This window comes from Fulmarus glacialis, unplaced genomic scaffold, assembly GCF_000690835.1.
Source record: "Fulmarus glacialis isolate BGI_N327 unplaced genomic scaffold, ASM69083v1 scaffold3969, whole genome shotgun sequence".
In the NCBI taxonomy this organism is placed as follows: domain Eukaryota; kingdom Metazoa; phylum Chordata; class Aves; order Procellariiformes; family Procellariidae; genus Fulmarus; species Fulmarus glacialis.
In genome coordinates this window covers 23,623-50,182 of record NW_009233707.1, presented here as the reverse complement: position 1 = coordinate 50,182, position 26,560 = coordinate 23,623, and the positions used below count along the sequence as shown (strand labels likewise).

General features: G+C 52.0%; 1 protein-coding gene across 1 annotated transcript in view; it reads left to right on the top strand.

The window, feature by feature from the left end:
• Positions 1 to 26,560, top strand: part of PLEKHG4 (pleckstrin homology domain containing, family G (with RhoGef domain) member 4) — a gene marked incomplete at its 5' end in the record, with an annotated part of 63,170 nt that overhangs the window by 35,177 nt on the left and 1,433 nt on the right. The window contains 11 exon segments of the mRNA XM_009585391.1: positions 483 to 621; positions 3,130 to 3,252; positions 3,796 to 3,987; positions 19,711 to 19,902; positions 19,904 to 20,661; positions 22,374 to 22,623; positions 23,352 to 23,441; positions 23,779 to 24,003; positions 24,937 to 25,107; positions 25,601 to 25,778; positions 26,402 to 26,518. Coding sequence (XP_009583686.1) covers positions 483 to 621; positions 3,130 to 3,252; positions 3,796 to 3,987; positions 19,711 to 19,902; positions 19,904 to 20,661; positions 22,374 to 22,623; positions 23,352 to 23,441; positions 23,779 to 24,003; positions 24,937 to 25,107; positions 25,601 to 25,778; positions 26,402 to 26,518 — 2,435 coding nt within the window.

Genomic DNA, 26,560 nt, shown 5'->3' with positions numbered 1-26,560 from the left:
CCTGAGACTGACTGGGGCATCAAGTGCTTTATATTGTTGTTGTTTTTGTTTAGGAAAGATTTGCTTCCTAGTGATTGCTTATTTACTTATTTAAATTAAATTCAAATGGTGGTTTTAGACACTGAGACTGCCTGAGCCTGCGTTTTGTGAAAGCCCACTGATGCAATAATCTGTGTTTATGAAAAGCTGAGTATCCTACCTGAAAGTGTGACAAGTACACTAAGTTTTGCAAGGAGTCTGGCTGGGAGGAGACGCTCTTGTCCTTCCAGCCAGGTTGTCCGCATTGGGATCAGAGAGTGGTGAATCACGGGAACGTGCAGGGAGCAGCATTATTCTCCTTCTGTTCTCCATAGGGAAATGGCCATTACGGGTCCCATGGGGAGGATGACCAAAGCACCGCTGTTAGCCAGGTCGTGTTTGCATGAAGTGCTGGGGGAAGGACCTAATGCAAAACCCCTGACCAGACTTGTGTCCCCTTCCAGAGACGCACTTGATGCTGCCAGTGTGCTTTATAATCGAGTTGATGAGGGCGTTCACCGACTGGTGATGCTGTCGAACAAACGCATCCAGGAACTGGAGCTGGTGATGGAGTTCGAGAAAGTAGAAGAATGTTTTAAGGAGGTAAGGCCTGTTTGTCAGTTCCAGTGACTGCCTGCTGCCACCCTCTGACTGTACATCCTACAGCAGGTACTGGGCCTGTTGATCTCTTGTGTGAAGGTATAGAATGATGCCTGTAGACCCTTAAAAAGAACACCCGAACAACTGAACATTAGAATTTGGGATACGTTTTCAGATGTGCTGAGAACCAAGCCACTGTTTGCCTGGTATCTCTTGATGCCAAGTAAAAGTCTCCTGGCTGCTCTCTAGGTGTGGATCAGTCAAACTCCATAAACATCTGTGATGTTTTTCCATACCTAAAGACCACAGTGTAGTGGCTCGTTGGTTGGCAGTACACTTGGAGGTGGGGTGTCTTTTCACAAAGGTCAGCAAAAGCACCCCCCCAGCAAGACTGTTGAGGAGCCATTCTTCATGCTCCACCTCGAGAAGCAGCAGAGCAATGGCAACAAGCTGATGATGAGTCCGCGTGTCCCCTCTGGGCTGTATATCCTTCAGGGTTTGCTTACATCCTGCTGCTGAATGAGCCACACATCGCGTACGCCATACTAGCTGCCCTTTTTGCACTCTGTTTAGATTCCTGTGCAGTGCTCAGGTCCCTGCTATCTGATAAGCCCCAGGCACATTCCTTCCCCTCTGGGTGCAGCCCCAGGCACGCTCCTTTTGCCTCTGGGTGCAGCCCTATATTCAGCCTCCAGGGAGGGGAACAGCCTCTTGTCCTTAGCCCAAGAGCCATGCTCGACCCCCCCACCCCCCTGCACTTCTGTGGGAGCTTAAAATTCCCCTTCATGTGGTGCTCATCGAAACTCTTTACAGCTGTGGGATAACTGAAGCAAACAGGCACTGCTTTTCAGAAGGACCTTTGAAACCTGTAGTTGTGTAGATAGAGAACCTTAAAAAGTCATAAAGTAGCTCAGGCTGTCTGAGTGTCCTACAAGATCTGGTCAGTTCCTTTCAGTGTTGCAGATCCCAGATGTGCTCCTTAAACCTGAACTCTACCTTGAAATTATGGAGTCGCATAGTCTCCTTTGCTGTAACTCATCACCAATGAGAAGTATTTTGTATCACTTATTACCCTGTGTGGGTGAAAGGTTGTGTGCTGTTTGGAGCTCGCCTTAGGAACCTGCATCCTTGAAGATCAGTACTAGGACCAGTTTCACCATTGCTCTTCTAGGATTCTGGGCTCTCCTCTGGAGAGAACTGGATTTGCAGAGGAGGCTGTAGCCTACGTGTTGTTTTCAAAGGCCAAGCTGGATCCAAGAGTTTTAATGACCTCCCATTTAGAGGTAGACACTCGGGCGCCCTGCACTATGTGTTCAGGACAAGAAGTGTGATGCAAGAACCTAGTAAAGACTCCCTTAAACACACAGGTTCTTAATACTATAGAGAAATGAAAAAAGACAAGAAGGCGGGCTCTGCAACCTGTCCCTGCCTTAAGCTGAACTTTTTTTGATTGAATTGAAAAAAACTGACTGCTCCCAACTTACTTTGCTTGCAGATGATGGCAGCATTGCTGGCAGCAGCTGCTCCTGCTTTTAAGCCTGCCTAGGAGCTCTAGGCAGCAGCAGTGTTCCCCTTTGCAGTATGGGTCACAACCTGGGAGCCCACCCCCATCTCCTCCTCTTGCCGGTGGGCTTGTTTCATGGGCGCGGACCCTCTCTCAGTCCAGAAGACTAGGAGTTTGTCCTTGACTGTGGGGTTGAGTTGGGATATGGATTTAGATGATACAGGAAGACAGGATGTGTGGGCATTAGGAAACATTTAGTCTGTCCCTTCCCTCAGGTACAGCTATGCCTGAAGCATTGCAGACAAGTTTACTAGCCTGTTTTTAAAACCAACTGTTGATGGAGATGCTGTGTTATCCTGCCTTGTCTCCTGTGTCTGCTTTACTTTTAGGACACTCTTGTTAGTCAGTTCTCTACCCATGTTTGAGGATATAGGCTTATAACTGCGGCAGTGGCTGGGCTCTGTTGAGGAACGTGCAGTTACTGCACGGCTTTGTGGCGAACTGCCTTTAGAAAACCAGTAGCTGAGAGTCCCAGAGAACTGTGAAACATTGCAGATGGGGAGAATCCATCAGTATGTTCACACTGACGTAGTTCGTGTCCTGCTGGTCAGAAAAGGGAAGTGGTGTAGGAAATCTGGTAGCAGGGAGATTTTATCCCACTTGGGGGTAACAATAATAGGAATATCAGGCCAGCCTGCAGGTTGCAGGGCTTGCATTAGACCATGGCTCACCCGAAACAGAGCCCAAGCAGCTACTTGCCCTGTTTATGCCTAAGGCTAGTGAGCAATAGCAGAGCTTTGCAATTACTCAGTAACCTGAAGTGGAAAAACTCCTAGCAGGAGGCTCAGGCTGAAATGCCAGGATGGGGGGGGAGAAGTGTACATGCACATTCTTTCCAGTAATGAAATGACGAGCGTTATGAGAGCTGTTCCTTGCTCTTTCCACATAAAGGCCTACCTTGAGTAGCACAGAGTGACTAATAGTGAAGCTTTTCCCTTTTCTCCTAGGTCAGCAGTTGGATCGAGAATGTTGGCAGAAAACGGCTAAAGGAAACGATCAACCTGGATGATTCTTTGGAGATGCTGCTTCAAGCGCAGAAGCAGTTCAGGGAGTTTGATCTTATTGCCAGTGTAAGTGTTGTCTGATTGGAAAAACATATTCTCCAGAGTCTGAGCTGGCAGCATATGTGCCTCGTACGTGCTCAGCCAAACCCATGATGCTAAGATGGCATTGGTAGAGGGTTCATCACCAAGGTGTCTGTCGTTCCTTTACACTACTTGGTTTCTCTGCTCTCCTCTTGTAGACAAAGCCACCAGCTCAACCCCTCAATAGATGGTATTTGCCAGTCTTGAGGAAAACAACTACTGTGATGGAAGATGGATTTTTTTTTTTTTTTTTTTTAAATCCCTTGATGTGCTTGTAACATTGTCTTTTTTGATCCTAATTGATCTGTGGCCTTACTATGTAGGCCTTTACAAGCTGCTGAGTGGCTCATGTAAATCATAACAGAGGTCAGGACTCTCCAGAATTCTGCTGTAAACAAGTACACACCTGCTCATGTGATTTGAACCTTAAAAAACAGTCTAATTAGTCCTAGCTGTTAATGACCTTGAAGACTATCTACTGTCCATGTCAGGTCTCTATCCTCATACACGATTGCATTTTGCTTTCAGGAATATTGCAGAAGAGGGCAGGAAGCACTAAAGAAGACAGATCGATGGGAAGACTTTTCCTCTGTGGATGTACATTCTTACAGGGTGAAGCTGCAGACCTATAAAGATCAACTGGAAGAGTTCTGTACTCAACTAGATGAAAACAGGCATCGAATCTGTGAGACGGTCAGGCTGTATGAATTCTTTGACAAGGTAAGAGAAGGCATCTGCTGCATGGAGGAGGGTGTAAAAAGCCTCCTCGGACTCAGTCCAGAGCTTGGCTGTTTATGAAAGATATGAAATGTAGTGTGTGCACCAACAAGGAGCCAGATCTATGATCTGCAAAAGCCACTTCACACTTGTGTGTCTGCAGTGACTTTTTTCAAGTGGGTCTGTGAAAGAAGGGGTGGGTGTGCATTCAAGAAAATGTCTGCCTCTGTTAAGAATAGACGTCTTCTGCCGTCTGAGCTATAGCTTGTAGGCCCCTCTCGTGGCTGCAGTGGACAGAAGAATCATGGCAGTGCTGGCTTGGACACCAAGGGCCAAAAGATTGGCTGCTTGTGTCCAGTCTTGGCCGCCAGGCCAGGGTAGGCTGCCTGCGTTTTGTTCAGTTGGTATCCTTACACGCTGGTAAATTCAACCTGTTGACACATCAGGAGTAGGACCCTGCTATTCAGTGCTAAATATAGCCCAGCCCCTCTCTTGTGGAGGCCTGTGTAAGGAAACGGAGCACGAGAACGGGGTGCTGGGCAGTGTGGCTGAGGGGCCCAAGGGGGCTGGGTTGGCCCAGGCATCTGGGAAGCAAGAGGAGAGAATGCGTGTGGTGACTGTGCTGAGTGCCTGGCCTTCTCACCGGTTTGGTTTAATGCAAATGCACCCATTCAGCAGACCTGCAGTTGGATTTGGTGTCCTTTAATTTCTAAAGTTGCAGATGAATAAACAGTAGGATTTTCTAAGTGCATTTGAAAATACGGCTTTGGCAAGCGCAGAAGGCCAGGGAGTCTGTGCTCCATTTATTCCACACTTGTACAAACATTGGGTATTGAAGTTCTCAAATTCCAGAAAGAATAGACGCTAGAAGTTAAGCTGTACCAGATGTAGGTGCCACTTAGTTGCTGTCTCTGAACTGCCTTGGCAGCCCAGAAGTGCTCAGGGAGGGGGGGAGGAAATTCAGCTAAACATGAAAACATCGAGAAGCATCCTGTGCGAGGGAGGAAAGTGGAAAAGGCAGCCCAGAACACTGCTGTCAGGACATGTGAGGATTGAGTGAGTTTGGTGATGCTCTGCAGGTCTGCTCTAGCTCGTCTATGCAGTTTGCTGTGCAGGTAGGGGACCCTCTTGCTGTGGGAATGTGTAATTATTTTTTTCCCCAGTGAAAAGTGCCTTCTGTGCCGTAGGAGAATGGCAAGAACCTGTGCTCTGCTCATTGAGCACAGACGTTCAGGGCCTGCTCTGGTCCCTGAACGTCCGTTGCCATCATGGGGGATCCTGGCAAGCATGGTCGTTGTCGTATTTCTTCTGATAAACTGAGGCACACAAAGGTGCCAGGTGTTGCTTGGCATCTTGGCAAGTCTGTGGCCAAGCCAAACGACAGTCCTATATGAACCTACCCAGCCAAAGTTTGAGATCCCTGGAGCACAGATGTGGACTGTGGCACATGATGGCTCCTCCGTTCTCCGTTCAGGCATGGAAACTACATTGCGGTACTAGCTCTTGGGCTGCCAGGGTAGTCAGACGTGACTCAACAGCAATGGGTGTTCTTCCACAGCTTCAAAGCCTTTCAAAGCCTGGGCCATTCCCAAGGGCACAAATGTTACACAGACCCCAAAGACGGACCATTTCTTTTCTTAGGGCTTCATAGCACTGCTCATACAGCTTCTTTTTGGTGGATGACAACTGGGGGATGCAGTCCTTGGTGGCGGCAGCAGCATCATCCCTCCTGGTTGTGCCTTTCATGCTGCACAGCCCCAGTGAAAGCTGAATGATAGCGGCACAGGGTGTTTGCGTGCCGCTTTGGTGCGGAGGAGAGGTATCTTGCTTAGTGAGGGAAGAGGATTTTGATCTCACTGGTTTCAGTAGAACTATAAACAATGCTGGTGTTGTAAATACAACACGTGTGTATTGTGAACCGGTGGCCAACTGAAACCAGGGGAGTGGAGGGGATACATCTTGCAGCTGTAGGATGAGTGCAGAAATCGCTGCGCAGCATGAAAGTTCTTTCAGTGCTTATTTTGATCTTGATCTCCAGAATGCTTTCTGCCTTCCCAAAGCAAAGTCAGTGGTGTGGTCTGGGAGGTGGGGGGAAAGCAGATTTTATCTAAACTGATTTCACGCTCTTCTGATGCTGAGCTGCTTTGACCTGACTGCAGTGATCTTGTCAGTGCCTTGCCTAACTCCCTTCTCTCTTCCCTAATATCTGAGGGGATATCAACAGCAGGAGTCTAAACTAAGCAATGTCCTTCATTTTCCTTCTTGTAAAGAGCCTGCAGTGTGCCAGACCCCAGGATTTGGGGAAGGAGCCTGAGGATGTGTAAGCAATGTACACTATGGTAATGAGCTGGCAAGCTCAGATCTCTCCAAACATCTCAGCACGTGCCAAGGGAGTGGAGCACCCACCACCGGGATCATGGTATTCATCCCTCACGCACCTCGCCGCCTACTAGGGAGGGTCCGTTCCGCTGGCCCTTCTGCATGTGGTGGACAAGTGCTTCGTAGGGCGCTGACTGTGGCTGCTGGACAGGCCATGGGACAGGACAGCATGACCCCATATGGTCCATCAAGATGCCGTACTGTTTTTTCACTGCTCGGCAGTTCCTGATGGTCTGTCAGAGCTCCCTGCGATGAGGCAGGCTGAGCTGGGCCAGACCGCATGGAGTTTGCACATGGGCTGGCAGGGTTCCCTCCCCAAAGCCATGACTGGTGCCAAGCTGGATGTTTCCATTTGTCCCCGCTTCCTTTGTGGCAGGAGCTCTTGGTGCCTGACAAGGGCTGGACGGTGGCTGGGCTGAGGCAGGAGGAGCGGTGAAGGAAGCTGCCTTCCCCATCTCTGACTGCGGGTGGAGGATTGTTTTTCAGTACCACAGACCCAGTGCGGGCATACTCGGTGACCTGCCATCTTCCTGTGGCTTCAAGCCTTGTCTGGCTGCTGTCCCTTGTTTACTCAATTCCAAGGCTGTGATGGGATCTGGCACCACACGGTGCTTTGGGGGAGAACTGGGAAGCTGAGCAAGCAAGGGTGTGTATGTTGTACCAAAAGCACTCATGTCTGCTTTTTTCTGGGGTGCCTGCAAGGGCGGTCGCCAGTACCCTTCACTCTCACTGCTATCCTGGCTTCACAGTAACACGGCCGTAGGCACATTACCAGGAGGAGCTAGAGCAAGTCTACCTCTCCTTGCTTACCTTGTTAGCCTTCACATTTTTTCCTTTCTCAAGCTTTCTTTGGGTGAAATTATTTCCCAGGTCACTCTTATATCCCAGGTCTCTGCATGCTCTTGACTTTACCATAAGCAAAGTGCCCAGCTGTCTGGACCAGAGGCTTGAAATGGGCCCACGTCAGAGCTGTGTGCCCTGTCAGGACTGCAGCTACTTAACTTGCCGTGGCATGTCTAATGAGCGAGAGCACACAGCATGGTCTCTGCCAGCCCTGGGATGACAACCAGTCCTGCAGAAGGTCAGTAGCGAAGGTGCATGATGCTTGCTGGCAAAAGTCACTCTGTTAGAAGAAAGCACTGACCCATCCGGAAAGGGCAGAGTCCCATCACACCAGTTCAGCACCTGCATACCCTGCAGCTGTGTGGTGGTGTGGGGCCCAGAGCCTCACAGCTGAACTGCCTGTATCATTACAGGATGGCCTGAGGCAGCCCCAGGGGCTTTTTCCTGCTTGTCCGGGTGTTGTGCAAGATGCTGCCTCTTTTGGTGCTCAGGGAAAGTGTGGGCATTGCTCTGCTGTGGCCTGGGAGCCTGTTGCAGCTTGGGACCTTGCCTTGCATTTGCTTTCCAAGGAAAGCCATTCAGAGTCCCAGTGCTCAGGATTGTTGGGGTGAGGCTGGTCAAGAAATGCTGGTGTTTCCGTTGTTGGGATTTCTTTGGGCTCTTCTCCATGAGCCGTTCCTTCAGTGGTGGTCTCTGTCTGCCACCCCTCAAAGGACCCCTGGCCATCAGCCTGTGCTGATTCTGGTTTCTCAGTAGCCATCTCCAGGCATCCCCAGCTTCTTTCTGTTGCGTGCAAGGAGCTGCTGTTTCTGAGCTCTGCTTGGAGGGGGCAGAGTGTTGCCCAACCCCTCTCCATCTGTGTTGACATCTTTCAGAGAGTGGGTTACCTGCGCTCACGTGTGGATCTACCCCCACGGCGGGTTCTCCTCCGCTCTCCTCCTCCTCTCTCTCTCCTCCTCAGCCACTTTGTTCTTTGTGGCTTAGAAAACAAAGCCTTTGGCAAGTGAAGGAGGTGCCTGCCCTTCCTGGGGGAGGGCCAGCTGGACTGCATTTGATTATGGCAGCGCCTCCTCATCCCTCCCCATTGTCCTTGCTGCTGTAGGAATGCCAGCCTTTTTGCGCTCCATCCCCTGAACAAGTGTTGCTGCCTCTGGGGCCCAAAGAAGGGCTGGGGCCCTTCTTCCCATCCATCCAGGCCGCGCTGGCAGGAGAGCCTCTCTGCACATCTCCATGCACCTTCCCTCTCAGTCGAATACACCCGTCCTGACTCCAGCAGCAGACAGACACAGCAAACCCTCTTGTAAGTACCAAGTGTCCGGCGCCCCGGCTGACGTGTGAGTTGTATTGAGATTGTTTGCAAACAATGTAGAGAAGGCTTTTCACTCGGTTGCTTGTGCGCGTCTGTATGCATCCAGCATGAATCAGAGTGCTTTGTGTGAGTCTTTTGTGCGCTCAGACGGAGCCCCGTGGGCTGTGTGCATCTTTGCATGGTCCCTCCGAATCCCAGGGTTGCGCTGTCTGTAACACAGCGGTGCCTGTCCCTCTTTCTCTTTATTAGAGGTTATTGCATGATCATTTCAGTGGGCATAATTTAACTGCAGCCAGAAGTTGTTGCTGGGATTGCATGCCTCCAGACTAGCTGGATGTATGCACAGGGCAAGTGGTACCTTTTGATCTGCCCGGACTTCTGTTGAAGGTTGTGGACAGCACAAGAGGGGGCTGCTTTCTTTGACTGCTCCAAGGTTTGCTGCGCTTCTGTCCCGTGAGCGACTGAGACCTGCTGGCACAGTGTTCCCAGCTCTGAGAGATAGATCTGGTCTTAGACAGCAGAAATCCAGAGCATGATAAATTAGCTGACTTCTGCAGATGTCATTACCTCCCACTTCTCCCCAAAGATTCAGAACAGTGACCTGCTGATATCTTGTTTTCTGCTGGGCTTGGTTTCTGATGTACCAGATATAATGTCGCAGATAACAGTTTTGAGGGGAAAAAAAAAATCAAGTCCCCTTCAGGCAATAAATTATTGATGTTTCTTTTTGCTTAGCCTTTGATGAGGAAAGAAGGATTTGTGAATGCTGGTCCGTGGGAAGCTGGAAAGGATCCCAGTAGCTGGGACCCAAAAGTGTGATTTTTTTTTTTTTTTCTATCTTGGGCTGTTTGGCCCAGGTTGAGACTTAATTTTACTGAAAGGGCGTTATGATTCCCTGCTCTGGGAGTGTGCTTGGAGGCGATTTGGAGAGTAGAACTTAGCACCTAAGTGGAAAAAGAGGCATTTGATATGTCCTTACTGAAGCGTACTTACTATGAACAGAGATGCAGGTCGCCGTGCCACGATGCTTGTCTCTTGCTAGCAGTCCTGTGCAGGTCAGAACATGGCTTTGCCCCCCAGCACCTCTGCGCAAATGAGGTTTTTGCTGTGCCTTATAATAAAGTCTCTGGGAGAGGCTTCACACGCGCTGTTCTCTCTCTACCTCTACGCAAACTGGCTTTACTTTTCTGGGGACGGGCTGCATGAAATTCTCAAATAACAGCTTTCATCTGGTTACTGGTGCAAGTACTGAAGATGGTGAAGGAAGATCCGAGTGGCACAACGGAGGAATGGATACCGTGCCTTCCTGATGCTGTGAAACTGTTTTAGGGGAAAGCCAGTGTTGTCTGGCTTCAGCATTGTCTGATTTTTTTTCCCTCTTCTCTCCCTCCTTCCTCAATTACGCTTGTAAAGTCGTGCCCCTAGACAGACATCTAGTCTGATTTGCTCTCCCATTTCAGGGGTGTCCTTTTTCATGCGCAGCCTGAAGCAGTTGGGGGAATGAGCCTCGAGGTTGGAAAATCGATCCGCTGGCAGAGTTCGTGCAAGGTTAATGTGTGAAATCTTTCCCTTCTCCTTCCCTCCAGGTTTTTGCTGGAGAAGTCTTCTTGCAAGGTTAATAAGCCTCTAATGTTTACTTTCCCATCAAAAGGTATTCATGTATCAGAAAGTTTCTGCTTTGCCTTGGAGTTTGAGATAGCCCTCTTGCACAAATAAGAAATCCTGACCATTTAAATCTGATCTGCTACAGCTTACAGCTCCCCCTTGTTTTTCTGTCTTGCAAAATTAGTGATTTGGAAACTGTTCTGTTTTATGAATTCTTCAGTAAGTCACTGCTGGATCTACTGGTGCCCAGGCTATTTTCTCCTGTGTTTCATCAATGACTTTATTGCCAAATTGGCATCACAGCAGTGCCGCTAGCTCCCACAAGCTCTGTTACAGTAGGTGAATGCTAAATGGTAGTTAGCACCAGCACTCAGTGCTCCTTTCTGGTTGCACAACACGGGTGTGAGACTGGTGCATGAGGTTGGCTGTCAGTGTTACAGGGCAGCAGTGAATTAATTAGGGTTTTTCATGTGCTAAATCCAAGCACAATTTGCAGTTGAAGGTGAGGGGTTCTTGGGTTGAGATGCTTTTGAGCACCTCCCCCAGCACCTCAGGCTCTGCTTTAGGGCAGTGTGAGGTCTGTGTGATGTGTTTGTGGCATGTGCAGGGGGACAAAGCCTTGATCTGTCTGTGTGGGGTCCTTCTCCTTCCTCCTGTGCTGGCTGAATCCTCCCCCTCACTGGAGGGCACAGCAGAAGAAGAAGAGGCTGGAGGAGTCAGCCAGTGCACAGCATCTTTTTGGGATGTAGGCTGCTCACCCCTCAGCTGCCTTCCCTGATCCCAGGAGTGCCAACATGTTCTGCCACTGCTGTGTATGCAGGGGGGCAATGCTTGATGTGCTGAAAGCATCTGCTGCCTTGATTGTCAGAGCACCTCTGTGCAAACATTCCTTGGTGTCCTTGGCTGTTCATAAGCATAAACTGACAGTTGTCTGAAAGTTTGGGACTCCCCTTCTCCAAGTCAGGTGGAATCAGATCTCCTGCAGGGTCGTGACACTGGTAGCCAGTCACTCATGGCAGGGAAGCAGCATTTCCTCCCAGCAAGTTTAGGGATTTCCCAGCTCGCGTTGCAGCTGAGCTGCAAGGGGAACGCGTTGCACTTGATCTGATGCTAGCAGAGATCTTTCCTCAGCTGACCCCAGGCTTGTGCATGCATGCAAAATGTTGGGTTTGGGTACTTTTTTCACTCTGATCTTGGGACAGGAGCTGCGCAGGGTGACAGGTTTTCTGAATGTTTGTGTGCTGGCATCCATCTGGATGTTTGGATCCTCCTGGAGGCTGGAATTCCCTTTAGTCACGGGAGTTAAATAGATCTGTTCAAGCAATCTGGACATGAAGCTCCCCTCGGTGTACAGATGGGGCTGAAGCCCACAATGGCTCCCATCTGCATATGAAAGCCCTGGACATATGGACAGGGTTCTCCCGAGCACCCGCTGCCTCTGACCAGGCTCCTTCGGCTGCTTCACAGGGGCTCGCATCCTATGAATACATCTTGGTGTGCTCTTAAACCGGGGAGCTGTTTCTAGCCTCGTCAGCTACGCTGAAGAAGGGAGGCCCAACAGATGCACTGGTGTCTGGGTTCGGTTTCAGCTCCACACCTCCCAAGGCACAAGCGCCCACAACGCAGTGCAGAGAGATCCCAGCACGTCATCGAGTAATTAAGCAGAGTTTGGCTTTATTTGTCACAGGGGAAAGGATGTGAATTGAAGACTACAGAGAAAGCATCCGCACTCCCCCATCCAGGCCCAAGGGCATACTGGAAGTTTCGCAATCCCCAGCTGGCATGGAGGACCTCATTAGAAGGGAGCCAGCGCAGAGCAGATGGGAGACACCTACTACAGTCCAGTCTGTCCTCACTGGCCTGCGGTGTACTATTACAGCAGGATATTTGTACAGCGTAATGATGTGGCTGTCGAGACAGATGTAAAAGCGAAGCATGCAAAAAAACCTGTGGAGGTGCCATCAGTCTCTGAACAGGGTGATTTGTTGCTGTTGTGCAAGTGGCCAGCTTCAGTGACTCATGCATCTCGCTGTGTCTTGAATCTGACTGGTAACGTGAGGCTCTTGGTGCTCTCCGAAGAGGGAGTTCTCCCCTTCACTAAAAGAAGCTTGAAAACATGCTGCCCTTTTCTTCCTCCTCCTCTAGGCACTGGTCGTACATCCACAAATACACACCCTCACTCCTTCATGCCTTCTGTTTTCTCAGCCATCAGTGAGTTACACTCAGCTGTGTAACTTCTTTCAATCTTTAGATGGTTTCAGGACTCTGTAGTGACTGGTGTAGGCTGTAGGCAAGTGAAGGACCAGTCACCAGATCCCAGTTGTTAGGGGCAGCCAGAGAGAAGGACAGTGGCCAAAGCAGATTTCAGCATGCATGTTTGGTTTTGTAACTGGTGAAGCATCAGAAAGGAGGGAGGATAATATTCACCGAGGCAGAGAAACAGCATCTGCTCTTATTCTGGTAAGAAGGGATTGTGAGCAGAATTTCATTGACAAGCAAAGCTTTGCAATGAGTGCACAAAGCTGATGAAAAGATGGGCAGTGCCTCAAACGTGAGAAGGCTGGTTTTGCAGCAAAGGCAAACAAAAGGTTCTGATTTTACTGGGAGGAAACTCAGTCCCTGGTCCTCTGGACTCAAGAGCTTTTAAATGTTGAGAAAATCCCGTTGGTAGGACAGGAAAACAGGGGGGAGAAAAATCAGTGCAGAATCTACCCAAGGATGCAAAGTCATGAGTGACTGCGGAGCAAAAAGGAAAAACTGAGGGAAAATTGCACATCGTTGGCTGTTGGGAGGTTTTCTGCACCTGCAGAGCAGTGGAAGCTGTGGGGAGGGCAAATCTCAGACACTTGCTGCCCAGCTTCCTAGGGAGTAATTTTATACATATACATACATACACATATAAATATATACATATGTATGTTATATATACATACCTGTGTGTCTGTATATAGATACATAATGAAACTGGCACAAGCTGCTCTATGGAAGCTCTGAATTGTACCGAAGTAGGGATTATTATGGCTTGTTGTGATTCATCAGTTGAGTCAGCCTGTTCCTAATGGAGCTACCCTAGGTGTTGCTTGGCAGTTGCAGCAGTTAGAGAAAAGAAGGGCAAGCACGCGTCCTGCACGCGGACTCCAGCATAACGAGCCACATTTGCCCTTTGGGTCCTCGTGCTGTCGTCAAGAGAGCAGAAATCATGTGCAATCCTATTTTATCCAATTATATTCTCCTGTAATTAGACTCTCCTGGACTTGTCAAGCCTGGCTGCCCAGAGGGGAAACGAAGGGATTTTTGAGCTCTGTTCGTGTTCACCCAGAGTGCTGCTGCAAAAGGATTTCCAAGCACGTTACTCTAACGAGTGCCCTTTGATGGTGCTTGGGCTGTGGCGTGCCCAGACCAACCCTGACCAGTGTTGCTTCCCTGACCCCTTGTTCTTCTTTCTTGCTCAGCTGTGGGTATCCACCTGTTTTTCTGCCTTATTCTTAAATCCAAGGAGTTTGTAGTCAGCACTTGTGTCATCCTTTGCCCTCCCGCAGTGTCTGTACAGCATCTAGCACTTGGTAACAGGCAGAAATGCAAATACAGGATTTAAAGTTTGTTTTCCTTAGCAGCTAGTTTTAGGCAAACTGGTGATTTTAGTGGTCTCTCCTCCTTTGGAGAGGGGAGGGGAGGCACCGTGAGCTACACAGCAAATCAGAAATGGTTTAGCTTTTTATTTCAAGAGGGTGAGTCCTTTTCTTGCTGTAAAGCTGAGCTTTTACCAACTACATCCCATGTAGGACATGGTTTTGATTAATTTGGTTTCTGCTGCTAATGAATCCCAGGCAGGGCTTCAAATGCAGTTTGGAAAAGTCGAATGCTACAGAGTGGGGAAGAGAGTAACAGTGAACCTCTGCGTAGAGAGGAGATTACTTCTAACTCGGTGGCTTTGCTGAAACGCTTATGCTCTGAAATTACATGGTTTCTTGTACCTCCAAGTGCAGCTGCCTGCTTGCAGAGCTGCAAAGTGAGCAGGGGCTTTGGCTTTTAGAGATGTGGGAAAAGCATCACAGTGTCTAGGAGGGATCACTGTTTTCTCCAAACCTCTTGTGTGTCGGGTGGTGGCTTGCTTTGAATTTTGCTTGAATTTGGGGTCGGTTGGCATGTTTTCTCTCCCTGTTTTTTGCCCTGTGAAAGAAAGGGGATCTGGCCTGCGCCCAGTCGGGGTGTTCTCCACACACTTCAGTAGTTCTCATGTGAAGCGCGGCCCCTTCCCCCTCCGCCTTGTCTCCGGTTACCAGGGCTCCTCAATCTGGTATTTAGGCTAGCAGCATTTGCTTGTGAATAGCCGGAGCTGAGATGATGCACTGAAGCAGTGGCCCTGCCTCAGTCCGGCCATAGGGGATGGTAATGTACAGCACAGAGCTGGGCGCAGCCAGGATATGGACCCCCTCTGTACAGATGGGAAGGTAGGATGAGGTCTATTTTTAACCGATTAATTGACTTGCCAGGGGGACATCTGCAGGTCCTGAAGTCTTGTTCTTTTCCTGCTCCTTCCTTCATGGGTGCTATTAGTATCAGTGGGTGGGAGCCTGAGGAAAGCCCGAAGCAGATCCAAGCGAGTGGTGAGCCGACCGCTTTCTGCTACAGCTACTTGGTCTCCGAGTTAGCAGAGAAACAGGCTTGTCACTGTTTGCCAGCTGACAGCTCTTGCGACAGTAAGGTTTTAGCCTGGGTAATTTTGCTTTCAGTGTATGTTGATGTAAAATGACTTTTTAATTGTGGTCCTTCTGAACTGTCAGCATACAAGGCAGTCTCCAGCCACAGGTCCCTGCTAATAGTGTGCGTGCAGCAGCCTGTGACAAGTGACATATCAGGGGTGTGAGCAGGAGTCAGTTCTCAAAGCAGCCTAAAGCCGTGTTGGACTTTAAAGGGAATAAGCCCAAATGAGCATCTGTAATGAGAGGAACAGACCTGGGAGCAGGCATTTTTATGCAAGAGAGCAGCATTTACTTTGGACTTGTCTTCTGGTAAGTGCCCTGTCACTCTTTACTCTTGTGCTGCGAGTGCTGCGACCGGCGTCTCAGCTCTGCAGGGTTCAGTGCCAAGACCTTGGGCTGCTGGCAGAGCAGGGCAGCTGTGGGAGTCAGTGCCTACGTGGCACCATGTATAGCTGTTGGGAAGCGCTTGGCTCAGTTCACAACAGTACCTGTGATGCTTTGACCTTTTCTGGCTGCACCAGTTCTGTCTCCTTTGCTGCAAGCCAACCTCATCTTGCTCTCCAAACTCACAGCTGAAGTTAAGGGCACTTAGAGTGAACACAGAGGTGGTGAGAGGAGGTCTTGTTAAATAGGGGATTTGTGCGGTTGTTTCTTGCCACAAAGACATGTGATTAGTTGTGTCTTACTAACAAACAGAGTGGAGCACAGCTTGCATACAGGAGCTGCACACAAGCTGGATCAGGGCTTGTTTGATTATGTTGCTTTCTTTTTCACTCTCCGTGGCAATGTTCCCAGCTGTTGTGCTGCTTCCCCCTCTCGGTGTTGTAGAAAGCAAGGGAGTGGGGGGCTTGCAGTCCTGGGACATCGCCGCAGAAGGATGGGGGACTTGGTCTGTCTTGTTGCTGTGCTTCAGTCGTCATACCTGCAGCTGTATCGCATCCCTGCCTGTATTGTTGCTGCTGCCAGGATTAGTCTTGGCTTTTCATCGCCCCGTCTTAGCTCCCCTGTGCAGTCACTTCAGATTCAGAAGGAAACCTTCTTGCAGCAGTTAGTCACCCACCTAGGTGCATTTTTCTTCTGCAGAAAGTTAGAGGGTTTGTGATCCGCCTACCTCTGCCTATTCAAACACCCAGTTTCCTATGTGACACGAAAAATACAGTTATAATCTTTGTCTCTCCACAGGAAGAGGTGAAAGAGAAGGTTTGGACAAAGGCAGGCCCCCTTGAAATTGCCCCTTCTGGCATGTGTCTGCAGATGCACAGTATCTGTCTCCTGTCTTGGCTACCCAGAAGGTGGCTTAGAGATCACTGGACCTTGAGTATGAGAGGAATCTGGTGGGTTTGTGATAGGTTTGGGTTGGGGAGATGTAATATCTGAGTTCTGGCTCAGGTGAGAATCTGGGACCCCTGGAAGGCTTTCTGTGCAGTGCTGCTATGTGCCCTGAGCCAGGGCCGAGCAGCTTCTGTTGGCCTGTATTTGCAGATGGCACTTCAGTGGTGCCAAAGACAACAGACTCCAGGAGCTTCTGTCCTCGATGCACTGCAAGCCTTGCCCGTGGTGAAATGAGCTGGGACCAACACAGGGGGATGGGCTTGGGGGTTGCACCGTGCTCCAGTGAAGTCCCTGGCTCTTCCTTACAGCATGGCAGGTTGCTGAGAGCCCCTGCTTCCTCCGGGCAGCCTGGCAGGACCAACCTGTTGCTGACTCCTCACGCAGCTGCTGGATAGGTCAGCCCTGTGTATGCAGGAAGCACGTTTGTCTTTAATCCTGTAATTGAGAGTTTCAGTAACGACTTGTCTGTAAGGATCAAAAGCCGAGGTACAGGCTCCTTCCTGCCTGGTTCCAGACATGGTTGGGAAGATTCAGCTTCCCTGCATACAGGTGCCTCCTCTTATATACGAGCAGCTCTGGCAGATTTGCAGAGAAGCTGTAGGGCTGCCTGTTCCCCAAAAGCCCCACGGCTGGAGGGCTTGGCTGAGTGTGGTTTGTAACCTTACCTGGACACAGATGATGGCAATACCCCTGCCTGCATGAGGGTGTTCCCTCCTGGGTGCCTGGGCACACTTGGTCATCGGAGGGGGCTGCCCTTTCACATGCTAAAAGGGGCAGTTGAAGCGGATGATGTGACCGGAGAAAGCTTTGGTGGCCACTTAGCATGTTACCAAGCAAGCTGCAGGGTGTGGAGGGCTGCTCCCATTGTGCAGGGAACAAAGCTGAGCTATTCACTGGCCTGCGACAGGCTCTGGGGATGGGAGAAATGCCATCGAGATTTAGAGTCATTTCTGTGCAGTCCGTGGAGTCCTCGCCAAGAACAGACAGATACCATATGAAGATGAGAGGTGGCGAGGCTGCCTCCCTGTGTGGTTTGCAGCCCTGATTCCTCCTTGCTGTGGCCCCATGCTGATCTGCAGACTTTTCTAGAAATAAAAGAAGCCTCTTTTCTCTCTCTCTCCCGTCTGTGCATGGAAGTGAGGTCCCCAGCCTCAGAGAAGGCCTTCACAGGGCAGCTGTCTTCCTGACTCATTGCTGTAAAGGCCAGGCTGCACATTGCTCCTGCACGTTGCTCTCAGCACCCTCTTTCAGAGCCCTGTGTGCTTTTTGAGTTCAGCTTTTCCCATCGGTGAGTGAAAGGGAGCCAGCATGCAGCCTTCAGTCAGGATCACCCATTAACCTCCACAGCCAGAAAGGTGAGATGTGCCCTTAGCCCACGCTGACGGCCAGCCCTTGCTGAGGGCAGAGCTGGTAGGGGCTGGTGTTGGTTTGCGTACAGCTGGAGGGAGCAGCTCAAAAAAACACAACAAAATAAGCCATCTGTCACTGCTGTGCGGATCTGCTGGGCTCTGCTGCACGCAGCGTTTCACCTTGATGTGCTTCTGCCTTCAGGGAATAAAAAACCCGCTGCATCACGGATAAATGCAGATTCTCACCAGGGTCTGTCATGTCCTCTGCACGCCCCTCCCAGCCCCCAGCAGTGGGCAAGTCTAGAGCATAAAGCCTGGATCAAGAGAGAGGCAGGTCAGGGGCCTGTTGCTGCGCTAGGCAAGGTGACGGGAGGAGAGGGGGCTGCTGCTCTTTTGATTGTCCTGTGCTGCGGTTGCGTGGGGCTGTTTGAGAAGCGTTTTCCCTGAGCAGCTGCTGGTGCTTCTGAAGCAGCTCCTTGCTCCTCATGAGTAATGGGGCTGGCTGCACGCACGCTGTGCAGCTGCAGCTCAAAAGAGCAGTGTGGACGGCTGTGGGAGCTCCTGTGGCATCTGTGCCTGGAGTGACTCTGCTCAGTCTGCAGCCTACCCCTCATGTGCTGGCATTCAGCTCTCGTACAAACAGCAGCGCTTGGCTCTCATCGCCGTCCCCTTCCAGGGGGTAGGCACCGTGTGAATGAAGCACCTCCTGCCCTGCCTGCCTCTGTCACCAACAGAGAGTGAGCCTGACACCTGATCTGTTTGACCACAATGTCCCTGATGGGGATGCAGTGTCTGCTCCATGTCTGCATAAAGCTTGGATGGATTTTCTTGGTGTCTAAGGCTCTATTCTGCATAAAAATAAGTGCTGTAAGCTCTCTGAGTGAAGGCTGTCACAGTAAGGCTGGTCAGCAGGTGGAAAATGGTCTAAGGGTGGTCACTTCAAGGGCTAGAGATGGTCTGTCTCACTTCAAGGGCAGCCTGTGGTGTTTCTGCGCATCCACTGGTCTTGGGCAGTTGGTGGAAGATGCCAGGCAGGCCTGTCCTGGACATTTTCCCTGCGTTGTGCATCTGATTTTAACAAATAAGTCTGTGTTTTCACTGATGAGCAGTAAAGTTCCCTGGCAAGGCCTATGGCAGCTGGTCACATCTTATCCACTCTATAGTTAAACCTTGTCATCATCCCTGCTTTATTGAGAAAGTAGTGGCTTTTGAGCCTGACCAATTCAGATGTTTGCCTTTTTCCTCTCATTTTTATCGGTGACAGACAGGTCTGAGTGCATGGTGCTTCATTAGCCCCTTTCCTGCGATGGTGGTAAGGCACTCTTGTGCCTGTCACATTGGACCACGTTTTGTCCCGCTCCTCTTGTTTGACTGGTACAGCAGAGCTGTTTTAGCAAGGCCAGCGTATGCACCGCTGCTAGAGTTAAGCCCCATGAAACTGCTTCCAGCATTCCTGGAGCATTAGAAGTAACCTGCTGAGCTTGGTATTCGACTAACCAGCACAAGCATGTAGTGCAGCAGCAAGCAGAGCCAGGCAGGTAGGCAGGGCACAGCATACCACGCAGGTGCCAGCAGGCGCGGAAGATGCACAAGCTGCAACTGGGCTTGCACGGTCTCGGATTCCTACATGCTGCAAAGACGGGTTAGAGCACCCGGGGTGATCCACAGAGCCCAGCTCTGATCAAGCTCCAGGCCTCTGCGTGCCGTCAGCTCTGGGGAAACGGCATGGGGAGCAGCAATCCCATTCCCTGCAGCTTACCGATGCCCCCTCGACCTCATCCTGCGTGAATAGTGGTGAGAATGGCTGGGCAAAGGAGGAGGGAGAGTTCCAGGTTTTATACTGAGCAGGGCCACATTGAGGTGTGAATTCCTGAAGTCTTGGCAACAGCTTCCCCTGGGCCCCCCTGCCCAGAGAAGACAAGCGTGCCCAGCAGCATGGGTGCCCAGCGTCACAGGGACCTGGCGGGGAGGTGGAGCTGTGGCAGAGCAGCCAGCACAGCTGAAGCCCTCTTCATAAGGAGCTGTTTGTTTTGCTGAATTGTTAAGCCTCATTGACAATAGCAGCCCCCCCTCCTCTCACACTCGAGGAACTGTGGTGGTCACACACTGATCGTTTCTCTTGTCTTGCGCTTTAGGCACCGAATTAGGGTTATTCTTTCCCGAATCCCCCTGACTGGCTGTTGCCTTTTGTTCTTGCTCTCTGCAGGCGTACGAGTGGGCCTTGGAAGGGATGCGACACCTTGCCTGCATCAGCATGGAGGACTGCAGCTCCGCCGAACACTGTGCAGGTGTGATCAAGTGCCTGGAGAGTTACAAGGGGCAGCACCCGGACATCAGCGATGCCCGGTTCCAGGAGATGAAGGAGCTGGCCTGTGAGCTGAAGAGCGACAAAGGGACTCAAGCAGTGGAAATTTGCATGGTCCAAATGCCAGGAGACCAAGCTGGTTTTTGAAAAGAAACTTGAAGCAGCCTTGAGAACAAGGAGGTCTCTGCTGTCAGACCGCAAACCAGCTGCGGGGGAGCAGCCCTGGGCTGGCAGCGAGGCTGGTGGTCTGTCCCACCGGAGGCACTCCGAGGGGGCCACCTCCGGGTCCCACTGGGACAGGACTTACAGTGCGTCCCACTGCTACAACAGGCCCAGCTGCTCTCTGGGGTGGACTAAGGAGAAAGCTCCCTCGCCCTCTCTGAGCTGCCCTGGCGATGTCGGTGCTGGGGAAGAATTTGCCTGCCAAGCTGCTCTCAGCCCTGGTCCTCACTCGAGCAGAGTTTCTTTTGCCAGCGGGGCCTCCAAGTCTCCAAAGCTGCCTGAAGAAAAGCCAAACTTGGAGAGCATATTAGAAACCCTGGAGGTGAAGCCATCCTGCACCTCCACTCCAGCTTCTGGGAAGCCACCTCCCAGGAGGATGCTCCGGAAGGCCCAAAGCTTTGACCTCCCCTGCGGTGAGAGCCTGTGGTCAGGCTGCCAGAGGACGCTGAGCGAGCCGGCCAGATACGGCAACACCGGCGTCTTTATTAAGGGGCTGGAGGTGAGCAGCACTGAGCTGGTGGACAGGACTTTTGCGCTGCGGCAGCAAGCTTCTCACAGCTGGGCTGCGGACTGCCTGCTGGAGGGACAGAGGGGCTGCATCTCCGTGTCAGAAGCCAAGAGCTGGGGCAGGTAAGTGGCTGTGACACTCGGTGCTCCGGTCCTCAGGGTGGTGAAAAGGCAGCCAGCAAAGACATGAAGAGCTCTGCAGTGACAGTTACTTTGGTGATGGTACAGGGCAGACAGATGGAGATGTAGCTCCAGCTTCCCTGCACACGCGTGTGTGGCGCTGAGCGGGCCCACAGGGATGTCCCCACGTCGCCTGGCACCTGCTTCTGGGGGGAGGCAGGGAAATGGGATCTGTTGCTCTTCCCCCACAGCATGGTTCCTCCCTAAGAGGGGAGAGAGCAGTTCCCAGGCAGGAGCGGGAGTCTCTGAACATTGCTGGCATTGGAGGACGAGGGTTTGCCGAAACATAGTATTCAGGGACCTAGCAAACCAGTGGCACAGGTGCAGTGGGAGAGCAGAAGCATAGTGCATTGTCCTGCACACTTTTGGGGGGTGCTGTACCCAGAGTGGTAGGGAGACACTTCCAGTACCCTGTGACGGCAGCTTCACAGGTAAGAGGGTGTTTGTATTTGCCCTTTGGGGCCGAGATCTCTGTTTGGGTGACCATGGGTGACCAACAGCTGGCTTTTGTTCTCTTCTTTTCCTTCTCTGTCCTTGAGGATCTCAACTTAACTTTGTTGTCATACTGCAACGTGCCTAGGATATGGAGAGCCCAGGGATGCAAGCTGTTCTTGAAAGGGGGTCACCAGGCAGGTCTTTCAGCTGCTCTCACTGGAAAAGATTTTTTTTTTTTTTTTTTTTTAAAAAAATTGGTGACAGAGATAAGAAATGAGTGCTGGATGCAGGGGGACCACAGAGCTCCTCCACTGCCTCTGCTCTGGGTGAGATGGCTGGGGACAGTGAAATCTTCCGGAAGGGGCCTCTGATATCCTAGCATGGACAGCTCATGGGAGGGGATGAACACCAGCAGAGAGGAGGCTAACTGCTTTGCTTCTCAAGGGAGCAATGCAGCAGCCCTCCTGCCCGTGGGCGCTGAGGCAGTCCCGCTGTTCGGTCTTCTGAACAGCCAGAGGAGTTGGCTTGGGCGAAAGCTGAGAGGCAGGGAAGGCAGGCACACGTTGGAGTAGTTATGTTTGGTGCTGCACTGCCTCGCAGTGGAAACCTTGAGTACCTAAGAGCGATCCTTTCAGAGACGTGTGGAGCAACCCGTGCTAGGAACTGCTGTTTGCTGATGAAGTGATACGAGGTTTGTTTCCACTCTCATTTTTACCGGGACAAGCCCAACAGGACCTGGGTCCACAGCTTGTGTTCTCCCAGGGTTAACGTTGCTCCCTAGTGCATCTAGTCATCAGGCTGCGTCAGGCTGACTCTTCTTCACAGAAGTTATCATGACTTCTGCTGTCCTTGTTGTTTTAAGAGCACAGCCGTTTGCGCAGCAGCCTGTTGTGTACAGAGCAGGGACTGGCTGGGCCCAGGGGTCTGTCTCCTGCTGAGGCTGGGTCAGGACCACAGCCAACCTGGGGCTCACCCTTCCTGAACAGAAAAGCTGACAGAGTCCCTTGGATCAGCCACGAGCTTTGTCAGTGCTCGAGGTCAGAGCTACCACAGGCAGTTCTGAATCTGAGCTTGGATGGTGCTAAGGGATCATCCCATCTCCGTGTTGGGTCTTAGGGAGAGCTTCTCTAGGGATAGTCTAGTGCTTTGCAGGCACCCTTAGACTGCTGCAGCCCTGCTGCAGTCTGGGTCCCTTCAAGGCTGAGTGTTTCCTATTGCAGCAAGCTGCGGCACATCATTGATGAGATGGTAACCACGGAGCGGGAATACGTGAGGTCGCTTTGCTACATCATCGATAGCTACTTCCCTGAGATGGAGCGCCTCGACCTCCCCCAGGACCTGCGTGGGAAGCGCAGTGTCATTTTTGGGAACCTGGAGAAACTCTACGACTTCCACAGCCAGTACTTCCTGCGAGAGCTCGAGAGCTGCTGCAACCACCCGCTGCGGGTCAGCCACTGCTTCCTCCGACACGTAAGGCATCAGCACCTTCCCCCTGGGGTCGGGCTCCTCCAGACATGTGCTTGGCTCCTATGCCCAGCAGTGCCTATACGTTTGGCTGCTCATCTGCGTGTTAGTGGGCCGTGGCTCTTTGGGAGCGGGAGGACTACCCTGTGCTGGGTTGGTTTGTCCCCTGCCAGCTCAAATGCTAGGTTGGACTGGGATGGCTCTGTGAGGCTGAGCCCAGGCAGCAGCAGATGCTCTTTGCCTTTCCTGTTGCTCTTTGCTGCCAAGAGACACTGCCAGGGAAGCAAAATGTCTGCTCCTTAAAACCTACCTGCTTCTGCAGGGCCATCCCTTACCCTGTCTTCTGCCTGTGGTGTCAGTGTGGAGGGGCTTTAATGAGTGGATGGGTACAGACCCACTGCTCTTGTTGAAAAGGGCTCCTAGGGAGAAACATGGGGCATCGGTCTTAAGCTCAGCTGTCCCATGCATGTTTGCTGCTACCAGGTGAATGGTATCTGTTGGGGTATGTAAGGGGCAAGGGGTGACAGGACAATGGCTTAAAAAGTCCTAGCTAGGAGTAGGAAGACAAGAGCATTCCCTGGCTCTTAATGAACTTGAAGCAAAGTCATTCCTGATGCCATAGGAGGCTCTGGTGCAGCCTGGGAGAGGCAGAAGTGCTAGAGCAGCCAACCCAGGGCATGGCTGTCACTGTGTCCTGGGTGTGCATTGGTCTCACCTGGGAATCTCTTTTGCAGAAAGACCAGTTTGGGATGTATGCATTGTATAGCAAGAACAAGCCAAAGTCGGACTCGCTGCTGGCCAGCCACGGGAATACCTTCTTCAAGGTAAATTCCACTGCCTACACCACGATTGCTCTTGGTGTTTGGGTCGCTGATCTGTTTAAACAAGCCCAACTTTCCTGCCTGAGGCATGCTCAGCACTACCTCTGCTTTCCTGGCACAGCTCTCTGCACAAGTGCATGTGGGGGGACAGGGGCAGAGGTGCAGTGAGGGCTTTGGAAAGGAGCCCAGCACACAGCAGCACTGGTCCTATGGCCTTGCATTCCCTGGAGAGCGATCAGAGTACCCCAGTCAGGAAAGCTGTGGGAGTGTCAGTGCCTGCCTGGGGGCACGGGGCTCTCCATGGGAAGCTGCTGCCTTCACTCTCTGCTGCGTTTCTCAGTTCAAGCAGGTGCAGCTTGGGGATAAGATGGACCTGGCCTCCTACCTGCTGAAACCCATCCAGCGGATGAGCAAATACGCCCTGCTGCTGAAGGACCTGATCAAGGAGTGCAGCGAGGCACAAGAGCAGGAGCTGGGCTACCTCCGTGCGGCTGAGGAGATGGTGAAGTTTCAGCTCCGGCATGGAAATGACCTGCTTGCTATGGATGCCATCCGTGACTGTGACGTACGTTCCAGTGTCCTCCCTTGTCCGGGAGGGCAGAGCCACACTTCTTCCCCTTCTCTAGACTTGGGGTCTTTGGATCGTATGGTGAGCCTCCCCTCAAATTCCCACAGTGATCAGGGTGCAGTCTGCCAGTGCAGCATAGCAGGACTACTGAGGTACAGGGCAAGGGAACAGCAGGGCTTGGAGGTCTCCTTGATCTGCTAGGACAGACAGCCTGGATGCTGTTGCCTGAGCTGGGTGAGCTGCTTGTCATGCACATGCTCCCAGGTGCTTACTGGTGACATGAGGCAGGCTGGCAGCCCTTGCAGATGGCGTCCTGCAGGCTGCCTTGAGCCCTTCCGTCTCTTTTGAGCTGGTGATAAGAAGGTCAGGCAATTTGCAAGAAGGAATTCAAACTGATGCCAGGGGTAGGCCAAAATCAGCTAGGTGGGACTTGAAGGAGAGGCATGCAAAGTGCAGCACTGGAGGAGGAGAAACCACAGGGCTCAGGGTGGAGGAAGATGGATCTGGGACAGGAAGAATTGAGGGACTGGCCTTCTGACCCAGATGTGCTCCTGGCAGTTTGATGGGACTCCTTTCCTCTTCAGCTCTCTTCTTCCCCCTAAGATAATGCTCTGGCTGCTGCCTCCAGTTGCCACCCCAGAGGTTCTCACAGATCTGCACAGGGTGACAGCAGAGGGTCATCTGTATGCCATGCCTAGGAGAGAGGTGCAGCTCTCCCCTGAGCTCTGGGCCAGTTGTTTCAGCCTGATGTGGCCTCTAGCAGTGCCATGCAGCCCTACCTCTTTAAGAGCCCTCCTAACATGACAGGTAGCTGCCACTTCTTCACCACCAGGGCCACAGCCATATGGGACCTTGCTCTCCACGTCCAGGCCTGGGGGTTGCCTGGAGCGGATCCTGCTGGGGTCTTACCAGGATGTTCCCTGTGTCCAGGTGAACCTGAAGGAGCAGGGGCAGCTGGTGCGGCAGGATGAGTTCACCATCTGGCTGGGCCGTAGGAAGTGCCAGCGACACGTCTTCCTCTTTGAGGACCTGATCCTGTTCAGCAAGCCCAAGAGGATTGAGGGTGGCTTTGATGTGTATATCTACAAGCGCTCCTTCAAGGTAAGGGCAGCCCTGCAGCTCCCTCTTGTGCAGGAGGTGTCCATGGCTGGTTTCCCCATGGACACATGGCTCTGAAATGGGGAGCGGGAGCAGGAGCACCTTCAGCAGAAGAGCTGCGCCCACCACTGCTAAGCCTTCTCCAAGCCATGCAGTGAAGCCATGAAGAAGGGAATATTTCACACGTTAATGCTTGGACCCCCTCCGAGCTGTGAGATGTGGGGCCAAGGTCTCCTGAGGGATGCAGAGTGTGAGGGAAAGGCAGTGTGTGTGTGGCAGGGGGGTGGTGCTGACTCTGAATGAAGCACTGGGAGTTGCCTGGGCTGTCTCTGCTCAGCTGTGTCCATATCATACCTGCTCCTGTCTGGACCCTCAGGCTCCTTCCCCTTGGGTCTGTCGAGCTGGGGGTGGCTCTGGTACAGGGTGCAGGCTGAGTTTACTCTTTCTGCTCTTAGTGGGGCCCCAGTTGATGCTTTGCTCTTCCTTTTTCTGGCAGACTGCAGACATCGGTCTGACGGAGAACTCTGGAGACAGTGGCCTGCGCTTTGAGATCTGGTTCCGAAGGCGAAAGTCCAGCGACACCTACATCCTCCAGGCCAGCTCAGCTGAGACTAAGCAGGCCTGGACCAGTGACATTGCCAAGATCCTGTGGCAGCAGGCAGCCCGCAATAAAGGTGTGATTCCTTCCTGGGGCGTCTGTGCCGCAAAAGGTGCGGGAGCCCTGTTCAGCTCGTGCTGTCCTGAGTAGGTTTGGAGCCTGTTACCAGGCAGCTCTGTGCAGCGAGCAGCTGTGTGCCGGCATGCAGCCTCAGGAGCATGTGCTGGGCTTGGCTGGGCATGTCCCTTCCCTGCCCCTCATCCCCAGGGAGCTTGACCAGTCCAAGCTCTGTGTGACTGTAGACACCCACCTGGACTCCATGAGAGAAACGCGAGATACTAGCACAGGGTTCCCTGCCCTGTGAGTGTGGGCTGTGCTCCTGAAAGGCTCACTGCTCTCCCCATGATCCGGGCCGCTACTGGAGTGGCAGCTGTCTTGCTGAGTCCCTCCTCTCTGCCCCAGGCTTCCCGCTTGGCAGAACTCTCATAGGTGGCATGGCACTGAGCTGCTTGGCCAGAGCAGGGCATGATTGCTTGTCTGTGGAGACTCCTCAGGACTGGGGAGCGAGGAGAGAATGGATCTAATCTCAGCAGTTCAGGAGCAGCCTGGCCCAGGAGTGCTCTGGCCTGGGGCTGCATAGCGCTCGTGGGGCGGGTTGGAGCGACCTCACGATGCGGCTGGGGGGCTCTTTCCCTCCAGAAATCCGTATGCAGGAGATGGTTTCCATGGGTGTGGGCAACAAGCCGTTCCTGGATATCAAACCCAGCGAGGCAGCTATCAATGACCGTGCCATTGATTACATCATGAAAGGCAGAGGCGAGTACCAGCTGTGTCTGCCCCCTTGCTCCGAGTGAGCTA